Genomic DNA, 11,811 nt, shown 5'->3' on the forward strand with positions numbered 1-11,811 from the left:
TATTAAAGGAGCATTTCACTCAAATAGAACTCTCCAACAACCTCTCCTTAGCACCCCCACTTTAAAATAACTGTTATCTTTGAGGACCTTCAAAATAAAAGCTTTTCAGCCCGACGAGGACCACACACACCGCTCTCACCCTCTCCTGTGTGTAGCGCTGCTCCTCCCCCTATCTGCTGATTGGATGCGATGAAACTGGGCGGTCCCTCAGCGAAGGGAACTCCCCCTCTCGCCTCGGCCGTCAGGGCAGCCGTGGTCGCTACGCTTACGCTGCTGGCCATGGCCCCCGACCCGCGCTGAGCCGCCGCGTTAGCCGCAGGGATAAGACCACCGTGAGAAAACAACTATTATCACCTCCCAACCCGAGTACCGTGTACTGTGTTTTTATCGTGCTGTAAGAGTTTGTCCTCCATCGGTTTGAGTCTGACTCCATCTCACGCAGTTTTACCGTTTTATTCCTCATGTTGTCCATCAGATCACACTTTGATTCCAACGTTTACATCTCTGATTTTATCAACTCTAAATGTCTCAATGAACCTCATATATCTTTAACCCAGCTCCGCTTTCATGACATTAAGTGGTTCAGTCATTTGAATCCTACATCTCTCTCCTTTTCTATAACACCGTTTTCATGTGTGTGTGTTGTGTGTTTCATGTATGTATGTTAATGTTGCCCCTGCCTGACTGTAAATGTATTTATAGTGTGTTTTCTGCCTTATCTGCATCCTCTTGTTACGTGTTGTTGTGTCTGTTTGTGTGTGTAGTTCTTTGTGTCTTCTAATTGTTTGGTTATACTTAAGTAGTCCAAAATAAGACTCATGAGTCGTTCAGAAGATCATAAATGACTCATTAACAGTTTCTTCTTTACTTCACCCTTTAAGAAGCGTCTGTTTTATACCAACCACATTTCCCTCAGTCAGTCAGGACTTGCTCAGGCAGTGCCTTACAGTAGACCATTGGTTCACAACCTTTTGGAGTCATGACCCCCCCAGAGTCTGTGTTCTCATCATGTGACGATACAGCCTGAAGATGCAGATATTAATGCACTGTCCAGTGTCCATTACGCACACACTGGAGAATACAGCCATGTGATCAGCAGCAACAATAAATACCTGTCTTTGATGGTCAGCACACAGAACTTTAATAAACACAAGATCCTGTCTGATCCTGACGGCGTTTCGGAGATCCTTAATGAAGTTACGCTGCTGTGCCTCGTGTGTGTAAACGCACACAGCGTTTGTTGTTCGTTTCTGCTGAGCAGTGGGATCGCTTCAGTGGTTTTAACATCAGTCAGTGCATCGACATGTAACATACAGTGACACACTGGAAGGGAAGTGGAAGGAAAGAAGTTACCAGCCCGAGCCTGGTTAATATACGCCTGCCTGCAGGTGCACCCGGCTCTTAAAGGGAATGAGAGCTGACACTCTGATTGGTTTGATTTATGTTATGCCCAAAACACACCGATGAATAATCCAAGGACTTAATCCAACCTCTTTGTGCCTTGCGCCTCACTTTGTGCGCCATGTAACTAGCAAAAGTGGGCCGGACACCCCCTGAATCACTTAGCGCCACGCGCTTTTGACTGTGTGCTTTGCACCGTGTAAATGGGGCCCACTGAGTGACAAAGGTGATGTAATGTAAAAACCATAGCCCAGTCTAAAAGGTGTTAATTTATCGAAAATATGTTATTTTGTTATTTCTCCACAACCACCTGGGGACCCCCCGAAATTATCTTGGAACCCCTTCCGGGGTCGTGACCCCTAGGTTGTGAACCACTCTTTTAGACCAGACTGTTTTCCATAAATCTCTGTGGTACCTGTGTCGTAGTTTAGCACGTAGAATTAAAATAGCTTGACGGATACTAGTTGTCTGATAATAAATCCAATCAGTAACACGTGGTATTATTGAACACTTTGTTTAGGAACCCTTGATATTTCTTGGACAGGACATATTTTAAGTGTGAAAAACACATCTGTCACTTGAAGTCCTTCCATACAATTATTTCATATATTGAGGGAGGATCATGGAAAGCTGTTAGCCAGCGCTAGCTGCACTGTATTTCTTGTAACTCGACTAGTTAAGTGCAGAAATAATTCTTCGTCTGATGTTTGTGGGAGCTAAAAATCCCAAGTTTCATGTAGCTGAAAAATCTATACATGTGATTGTTATCGGGTTCCTGACGTGGCTGAACAGCGGCACATTTCTTGTACGTGGTTAAGTGTAAATGAAAATATTGTGACACCTGTAAAAGGAGCCTAAACGGCCTTCAAAATATCTTTACTGCACTTATTTCTCCGCTGATATTTACCGGCAGACATGCACCCAGGTACTTATGTATCAGAGACAAGCTCGTTAGTATAATCATAACCTTCACAGTTACTTTCATGAGAAATTACTCCTTCTTTATTAATCATAAGTCCTTATCAATCTAAAGTCTCAACATGTTTTACCCCTCTGCTGTTTATCCAACTTTCCGCATGTCATCACCTCGTCCCGCCCTGAAACCTCAGCCAGCCTCCTCGTCACGAATCTCTCATATTTTTGGTGTAATTTATACGGTTGTTAATTTTGCTGTTGGTGATGTTTTGTCAGTGGTCCTGTGATTACAGTGTTTTTCTCTGGCTGTAAAGTGATGATTGAAATATATAATGTGTTTGTGCTTTAAACTGAAAGGTTTGTTTACAAAGGTCTCTATGGAGGATGGGTCCCAGGTTTATCACCGTATTTTAACATTCAGTCCTTCATTTATACCTGAAAGAGCCTCATTTAATCAGCTTAAACTAACTACAAGTTCTTGTCAGATTGTTATTCTAAGTGTCTGACAGTTGGATCCAAAACTGTCTATTTTTTCTAATTCTTCTTACAGCTAAATGAAGAAGTTCAAAGATAGAGCTTGTTAGGACTCTTGGTTCTGACTTGATTGCTTTATAAAAATAATATTTAGATAAATATAAGGTAAACTTTTCCACCATAGCAGTTGGTGGCTTGCAGATTTTACCCCCTACAAATATCATGTACCCTGTATTTGGCAGCTCTCATTACACAGAGTAGAAGCTACATTGCTAAAATTTGTTGTTGATGTTATAAACCTGCAGCCAATGGCAAAGCCGACTTTACCTTAGACAGTTTGAGTACAGTGTGTGTAAAGAGTAATCATAAAAAACACTCTTATATCTTCTGACGGGGAAATTGATGTGTGTTAGTGGCTTTTAGTTCCTACCTGCTGTCACAGGTGCTGCACAGACACAGAGTCTCACGGCTGATGTGTGAAGAAGGATTTCTCTGAAGGCTGCATGGATTCAGTTCAGTGTACTTTGTAACCCTGTTGTTGTTGTTGTTTACCTGTTTATTAATTTGACTCTGGCGGGTTCATTTCTGACAGGACGGAGTCGGCTCCACCAATCAGCTCGCTGCTGGAGGCGGCGGAGGGGCGGAGAACGGCTTGTTAGCCCCCCCGCACAACGCATACACGCATCACGGAGAGAGAGCCCGAGCCCTGTCTGCGTCTGGGAAGGTAACACACACACACACACACACACACACATATAAGTACACAGTAACTACTGTTTTTGTCCTTTTCTTTACTTCCTTTACCTCCTCTCTTTCCTTTTTTCATCTCCTTTCCTCTCCTCTCCTCTCCCTTCTTTTTTCTTCTTGTCTCGTGTCCTCATTCCCTTACCTCTCCTTTTATCTCCCTTTCTTCTCTCCTTATTTCCTCTCCTTCTGTCCTTTCCTTCTCTTCTTCCCTCTCCTTGTTTCTCTTTCCTTGCACTTTATTTCCTTAGTTCCTCTCCTCTCATCTCCCTTCTTTTTTCTTCTTGTCTTGTGTCCTCATTTCCTCACCTCTCCTTTTATCTCCCTTTCTTCTCTCCTTATTTCCTCTCCTTCTGTCCTTTCCTTCTCTCCTTCCCTCTCCTTGTTTCTCTTTCCTTGCACTTCATTTCCTTAGTTCCTCTCCTCTCATCTCCCCTCTTGGTTTATTCCTGTCTCTTGTCCTCATTTCCTCACCTCTCCTTTTATCTCCTCTTCCTCTGCCCTTGTTTCCTTTCCTTCTTTCCTTTCCTCCTCTCCCCTTATCTCCTTGCCCCCTCTTCTCATAATAGCACCCCTATTCTTTCCTTGTGTCATTTCATTTCCCAGTTTCCTCTCATGCCTTTCTTACCTCCTTGTTTCTTCTCCTTCACTCCTCTCCTTTACCTGTCACCTTCTCTTCCTCTCTTCTTGTTTCGTCTCCTCTCACCCCACCTCTATTCCTCCTCCTTCATCTTTCCTTTCCCGCCTCCTCTGTCAGTTTCCTCTTGTCTTGTTACCTTTCCATCTGTCATGTACAGCAGTAATAATCTCTCTCCCTCTCTCCCTCTCAGTCTTGCTCGGCCCGCGATCAGCTGGCATCGCCCTTGGGTGTGTTGAATTTGGACGCCCCGAGGAGCAGCAGGGACTCTCTGCACTGCTCCAGCGGCTACAGCACCCAGACCACCACGCCGTCCTGCTCCGAGGACACCATACACACACACAGTGAGTATACACACACACAAACACACACACGTCAACGCAATTTGACTTTTTATTTTCACTTTTATCGTAATTTCAACTAGTTTTGTCACGATACCAGAGTTTCAAACTTCGATACTATATAAAATAAATAAATACTCGTTACCATGGCGACAAAAAAGAAGCCCTTGGAACAAGTCTGTGTTTCTATTCTTCTTATTATTCTGCTGTTTGGGACATTTCTGGACGTCCGTCGCTGGGCAGGAGCTCAGCCAACAGTCCGCAGGTCGGGGCGACATGAAAACATGGCTGTCTCTCTGCTCTGCTCTCTGTCTGTCTCTCTGCTCTGCTCTCTGTCTGTCTGTCTGCAACAGACACTATCGTAACTTCAGCATCTTCATGAGACGTGATAGGGACTTCACAAAAAGTCTTCTTGTGTCGTTCTGTGAATGACAACAGTCCGCTGTGTCGTTGCTGTATCCGAGCTGCAGGTGTGACGGAGGGCGGAGCAGACAGACACACAGTCGACTTCGGCCTACAAAAAACAAACCCTGTACCTTCCTGCGGGGCTGTGCGGAGGTGTACGCGTGTTAGTTTGTTGTTTAACCGCTGTGAAACAATCAGAAAATAACGTCTTATTCCCGTTTCACTGCTTTATTTACATTAACGGCGCTCGCTCTCTTCACTTCCTGTCTATGTTGCTCGACCAAAGCTGCTCTCTCTCTTTTGCTGGCGGCAGCTTTGGGCTGAAAATCTGACTGTAGATCTGTTGTTATATTTTAAGCTTTGGTACCTTTTGGTGCTATCGAACATAAAAATAAAATAGACTGTATCATTTTAAAACGTATCGAAAATGTTGACAACCCTAAGTTTAAGTCGTCATGCTTCATAGAAATGTGGATTTTCCAGCTAAGAAATCGTATTAACTTCAGACCCTCTGGAGCAACTATAAATAGAAGCAGCGTTTTCACCGACCTTACCCCGTGTAAATCATCTGTATGACCCTCTCAGCTTTTTGTGCGATGACTCTGTTGGCCTCTCTCTCACCTCGTTTACTTCCTACCTTCTTCTGTATTTCTCTCTCTTCCTGGTGAACTTCCTCCTCTCTGCTCCTCTGCTGTTTTCTCTCAGTAGTTTTGTGTTTTCTCGGCTAACTTCCTTCCTTCTCTTCCAGCTGTAAGGAGAGATCCTCCCCTCTATGGTAGGTCTCTGTCTGCCTGTCTGTCTGGTTATGAGCCTGTCTGTCTGCCTTCTTGCCTGCTATGGTCAGGGGTTCTTTTGCATGTTGTCACATCTAGAAAATACTTTAATGTTTTTAAATATATATATAGGTAGAATTAATTCTTTGTTTGATACTTAAATTGGGGTATTAGGGTAAACAGTGTCGTCCATGTCCTTCCCTGTCTCCTCCCGCGTCCTGTTTTATGACTTTTATGACCATGTTTACGTCAGTCCCACGCAGTGACCTCTGTTTTTAAATCTTATTATTCAGAACATCGGCCTGATTTGTGTTTGACTTGAAGATAATTAACTTTCCACAATGATGCGTCTCATAATTGTTCCTACAAACACACAACCAGAGAGTCACTGATGTTATTATGTGTTCCTGCTGCGCCTGTCAGACCAGGACGAGAAATTACTTTATCAAATGTCATCGAGATAATCCAGAAGCAACAACTAATCTCTTTTCTGTCTCTCTCCTCAGTCGACTACGATTCCGTCTCTCTGCACGGGGACGCCGACTCCATCTCCCTACATCACCTCTCTCACGGCAGCAGCCAATCAGACTTCGACAAGTCCTCCACTATCCCGAGGAACTCCGACCTCAGCTTCCAGTACAGGAAGTTTGCTCAGTCCAAGCGCCCCGCCTCCACCGTCAGCCTGTTGGCCGAGCCGGAAAAGATGGGCGGGTCCGTCCGCCAGCTGCCGTCGCACACAGCGACCATCAGACGCAAACCGTCGTCCAAACCGGCATACCGCAGAGGAACCATCAGCGGGGGGGTTCCCATCCCCATCTCTACGCCGCAGGTTCCCCTCAAAGCCCTCGTAGGAAACGGCGGCAGCGACGAGAACGTTTTCGCAGTCCCCCCTCCTGTCGGAGCGGGAGGTTTAGGGTACAGCAAACTCTGCACCTCCACTCAGAGCCTCAGTGCCTTACCTCCTTCCTCCTCCTCCCCGTACTACCAGCTGGTCCCGGGTCAGATGCCCATCCCGGTGCCTGTGCCCACTGTACCCTCCCTGCCATCGGAGGGTAGCAACGCCAAGCAGCAACAACAGAGACTGTACCAGCAACAACTTCAGCAACAGCAACAAATTAAACAACACATGAATCATCAGCAGCAACGTGGGCAGATACAGCAGCACAACCAGCAACTTCAGATTCAGCAACAGCAATATCAGCAACAGTTTCAACAGCAACAGCAACAGCATCAGTTTCAACAACAGCAACTACAGCAACCCCAGCAGCTGCACTACCAACAGGATGTGTATCAGCAGCAGCAGCAGCTGAACCAGCAGCAGAAACAGAAGCTCTTCCAGCAGCAGGCCGACTTCCATGCGCCAGCTCCCCATGGAGAGCCCTCCGTTCTGGGCCACAGCGCTCACTACCAGCCCCAGCTTCCTCCACCCTCCAGCCAGAACCAGAACCAGGAGCAGCCGACCCAGGAAGGAGGAGGAGGAGGCATGCTGAGCCAGATCAGAGGAGTGCGGCTGAAAAGGACCCTCACCAACGATCGCTCCGCCCCCCTCCTGCCCCCACCGACCAATCACAAATGAGGCTGAATGATGGATTGTTTTTCCTCCATGCTGGATAACGTTAATGACTTCCTGTTGAAGACATTTCGTTGACTGATGATCGCTGGAACTCGACGCGTGTCTTATTTTATGTTCTGCTTCCTTTTAGGCCGTTTAGATTTCTGTTTGTTTTAAACATTTTTAAGACTTTGCCGTCATTTCCTGTCGTTGCAGCGACCATCTTTTGCCTTTTTTTTTTTTTTGTTCATGTTTGCATTTCGATTGTGCATAAAGTTTTTGTCTGACCCAGTCTTTGAGCTGTTGATTGTTTTAGTTAGAGCTCACTTCCTGGTCAGATCAATATGTGGCTTGTTAATGAGCCAAACAGGAAGCTTTTTTAGTGTCTCAGATCCTCTTCAGTCCTGGGTGTGTTTGATTTGCCTTTGCTTTGACTCCCAGGTTAGTAATATTTAGTCCAGTAGCTCCACTGTGTCGCATGGTTGAACCATGGTGTGTGTTTGCTGGCTGTGGGTCCGTGTTGGTCCAGTTCATCACAGAGTGTTTGGTTCGTCTCAGAGAGTCAAACATTGAACCTGACGCTCCTTACTCTGGAGGTAAAAGTCGACTCAGTCTGCAGATTGTAAATATGTTAGAACAAAAGCTTTGGGAGCAGCTGAGGAGGAGGATTATTTTGCTTAACGACGTGTTTTCTTTGACATTTGAAATGAAGACGAGTCATTATTTTGAGCCCCTACACTTGCTTCTGCCCCTGGGATGCCAAATGGTGCCGGCTACTCTTTGCGCAAAAGGATTCTAAATGTTACTGAGTGCGAATGTTTGGTTTAGTGTACATAATTATCTAAGAATGGGAAGAAGAAGACTGATTATCTGCAGCTTTTAGAGGCAACATTTTTGTGAGAGGAGAAGTGGATTGTTCCTGAGGACGTAGCGGTCTGTGAAGCAGAACTATAAAGGCTAAAAGCTTGTGATGCGTAGGTCTCTGATGGTTTGTGGGGGGTTTTATCAGCTGTCACACAGGACACATCCCCATGCTGGAAGACAAAATGAACCTCTGCTGCATAAGGAAACAAAAGTTTTAGATGTCTAATTATGTATTACCTAAAGCCCAGGGCTGCACGACTTAGGCCGAAATGATAATCACGAACATTCATTAGTTTGAGGGACTTTTTTTCAATTGCACTTTCACATTTAAATGAACAAAGCTTTCAGTTACACTTTGTGCTGCATTCCGGCTCATGTACACATTTTGCATCAAACTAAGACTTAAAATTAGTTCTTACCTGAATGTGGTGAATCTTCTAGAAGCAAAATGCAAAGCAAATGGCATCTGTAATTTCAGCCTATCTTTGGGAGTTTGGGCGTCTCTGTTCTGGGTGTCTGACTTGACGCTGGACGAGGACGGGGAGTAACAACAACAACAACAACAGCTGTTTTTTCAGCTGCTTGAACAAGTTAGTTGTGTTGCTTTGTGGCGCCGACGCAGGTTTCATGACCTCTTTGCTGATTATTTTTTCCTCTTATCGTCACCTAAACCTGAAATACCTCCAAACAAGCGATGACGAGCCGATTCGGGGGACCAGCTCTTCACATTTGACTTTGTTTCTCCCGACCGTCTCTGTTGTTTACTCTTCCACTCTAAACCGCCGCTGAGAGGTAGGCGCTCATCACATGACATGCCAGCTCCCCCAAAAGTGAAGCCAACGCCTCTCCATCGCCCCCTGGGGGAGTGGCTGTTAGTTTATGGAGCGCTTGATTTGATATGCATTTTGATTTGATACGTTTTCTAGGGGCGGAGCGTTTTTAACGTCAATTTCGCCGTCAATTATTGATTTAATCACGGGAAGACAAAATCATGATCGGGATTAATATTCGATTAATTGTGCAGCACTATTAGAGTCTGATACATGCAAGAGTTCTGATAGTGATAATTTTAGAAAAAGGCGAACAAACAATGTAAAGAGACACTGTTCCTGAATTACTGCATACTTATTTTAGATATTTCTTTCTACTTATTAGCTAAAGTTTTATTTTAAACCTCAGATTGGTCTGTAAAATCTCAGAAACATGCAAAATGCTTATCAAATGTCAGAATTTTTTCAGTCACATTCTCAGTCAATCAATTTATTCTATCACCTAATTATTAAGCTTAAACTGACGACAGAATATGATACATTTTATTCTCTGCATGTAGACGCAGTAAGAGCTTCTGACTCTGTTGTCTCTCCTCCAACATGGCCGTGTGTGTTTCTGTCTTTACCATTCGACAACTCTCCTGACAGTTCACCCTTTAATCTGTGAGTTCCCCAGCCTTAAAACACCTGCCTAAAAAGTTCCTTTGAGTTTTGTAATTCAGCTCCCCTCACCAAAGAATGACTGAACTTGAAGCGTTTGAACCAGAAAGCTTCTGCAGGTTTCACGTTTCACCTTATTTATCTACAGAGTTTGGTTGGGCTCCAATAGCTGGTTCTATTTTGGATCCTCTTCCGAGTTGGTTAAATATTTAGTTTGTTAATTTGTTCAACCTTTATTCTCATAAACTCTCTTATTTGATCTTTTTTTTATCTCCTCCTTATGTTCTCCTTTTCTTCAGTAACCCGATTCTAGATGGAGAAGTCACCGCCCACAACTATGATATATCAAAACTTCCAAATAGGATTATTTTTTTCTCCGGTCTTAACTCAGGATTCTTCTTTTCCAAATCTAAACATTTAATCTGCTTTGAGTCTTAATGATTATGTCAGCGGGTTCAGGCTTGATAAACTAAATGTTGCCTCTAAAAGTTGCCTGTCAAGCCTCATTTTTGTACGATGAGCTTTCAAACCATGGTGGGACGCAGGGCCGTAGCTGTTATCGAGACCTAGGGTCCTTGATGAATGTTTTGACTCAGGACCCCAGTGCTTCTCAAACCTTAGCTACAGCCCTGCTGGAAAGATGTCCGGCAGAGACCAGCTGCATGCTGGGAAATGCAGTCTAGTCTCTGTTCAGCTGGTCCTCGTCCTTTCTTAGAGAAACGCTTCTGTTTATTTCCTGTTTCAAGTGTTTAAATTGTTGATTGTTGAGACAGAAATGTCTGCCTTCTGATCAGTCTGTGAGCTCCTGATATTTGATTGATTGATTGATTGATTGGACCTAATTTGCCCCACAGCAGTTGTGTGTGTGTGTGTATATATTAGCGCTTCTATTCCTGGGAGAGATCTAAATCTATCTATAAAAATGTCTGTATACATATCCTGATTGTATTTTTGTTGATTTATTGATCAGACGATGTGATCAGATCCGACACAGCCGCCGGTCATCGCTCGTCATATTTTTGTAGAAAAGCTTTAAAGAGGAGACGCAGTGAACTTCCTGATGTTTGAGGATCTGAAACCTGATTGGACGTCGAGAAGCGAACACAGGACTAACGGACGACTTGAACCAGCAGAATGTAGAAATGTTTTGTTCTTCATCTTTTGATGTTCGCTGTGGGATCAATAATAATAAGGTTAATTGATTCATCAAATCTGGTGGTGCTCTTTATTTTTTGTGTCATGTGTTTACTTTCTCTACACAGCTGTCATAAATGTTAACATTTAATTTGATAAGTTGGTTTTAAGTATTAGATTTTAAGCATCATTGAAATATGAGTCAAAATATTTGGTCAAACTTAAAACAAATGTGATACTGAATTAATTTGAATCCTACCAGCAGCAGACTGTAACCATCGTTGACGTTTAAAGGTGGGGTATTGTGCTAATTCCAAGCTAATATAGCCTGTGATACCTGTGGAGTAGCTTAGTATAATTTACAGTTTTAAAAAAACTGGGCCCTCATACATCCTCTGCCTAAAACGACTCAGTCGGCTCTGTCCCTTTAAGAAACCCTGCCCCTACAAGCCAGCTTTCTTCTGATTGGCCCGCTCTCCGAAGTCTGCTGAGGGGCAGAATTCAGTGTTTGAGGCACGCCTCGTCCTCTGTGGCCCTGTTACAGAGTTGTCGAGTAAACTTTTTCAATTTGAAATGAACGTCTGCTGCTCTTGTCCTTGGGAAAAGTGAGCAGTGATGTCTTCCCTTCGCAGCCAAAGAAACACTTCCTCCAAGACATTATTAAACAACCTGACGAGCAGAGCCGTTGAGCAGAGTGGCGGAGGCAGACTGAGCTGCTGGGTGGGCGTGTCCCTGAACTGTGCCAGATGCAGGGAGTTCTGCTGTGTTTCAGCAGAAGCCCGAATATAGAGTTCCTTCACTTTGTGACATCACAAAGTGAAGCGTCTGGAGAAGTCTGTCTTTACAGGCGTTTACAGAAGCCCAGCAGACTGGTTTGAAATTAAGATGAACTACCTATGGTAATGCAGGTGCTGCTAGCTATTATACCAGGTTTTATCATGGCAGCCGGATCCGGGACAATAATTGTAACATTGTTACAAACCACATGACGCCATTAAAGCACATGCTGATACTTTTCTGTTAGGAACATATTTCACTAAATTTAAATATAAAATTACATTTTTAAGGGTGTAAAAATATACTGAATATTACCTCTGTGTTATCTAATTGGGATAATCTGTTAATATGTCAATCTTGTACC

At 44.0% G+C, this 11,811-nt stretch overlaps 1 protein-coding gene across 3 annotated transcripts in view; it reads left to right on the forward strand.

Moving 5' to 3' along the window:
* mtss1 (MTSS I-BAR domain containing 1) overlaps nt 1-10,747 on the forward strand; it is a 70,053-nt gene extending 59,306 nt beyond the window's left edge. For 2 of the 3 annotated variants that reach the window (XM_069677995.1, XM_069677994.1), the window contains 4 exons: nt 3,383-3,514; nt 4,365-4,515; nt 5,666-5,692; nt 6,197-10,747. In XM_069677995.1, the coding sequence (XP_069534096.1) occupies nt 3,383-3,514; nt 4,365-4,515; nt 5,666-5,692; nt 6,197-7,266 (1,380 nt within the window). In that variant the 3' untranslated portion in view covers nt 7,267-10,747. The remainder of the gene's footprint in view (nt 1-3,382; nt 3,515-4,364; nt 4,516-5,665; nt 5,693-6,196) is intronic. The other variant, XM_069677996.1, reaches the window with a different exon arrangement.
* Nucleotides 10,748-11,811: the final 1,064 nt, after the last annotated feature.

Source organism: Semicossyphus pulcher, unplaced genomic scaffold (genome assembly GCF_022749685.1).
Source record: "Semicossyphus pulcher isolate SPU_LCO1_2020_fin unplaced genomic scaffold, fSemPul1.0.p SCAF_3, whole genome shotgun sequence".
NCBI lineage: Eukaryota > Metazoa > Chordata > Actinopteri > Labriformes > Labridae > Semicossyphus > Semicossyphus pulcher.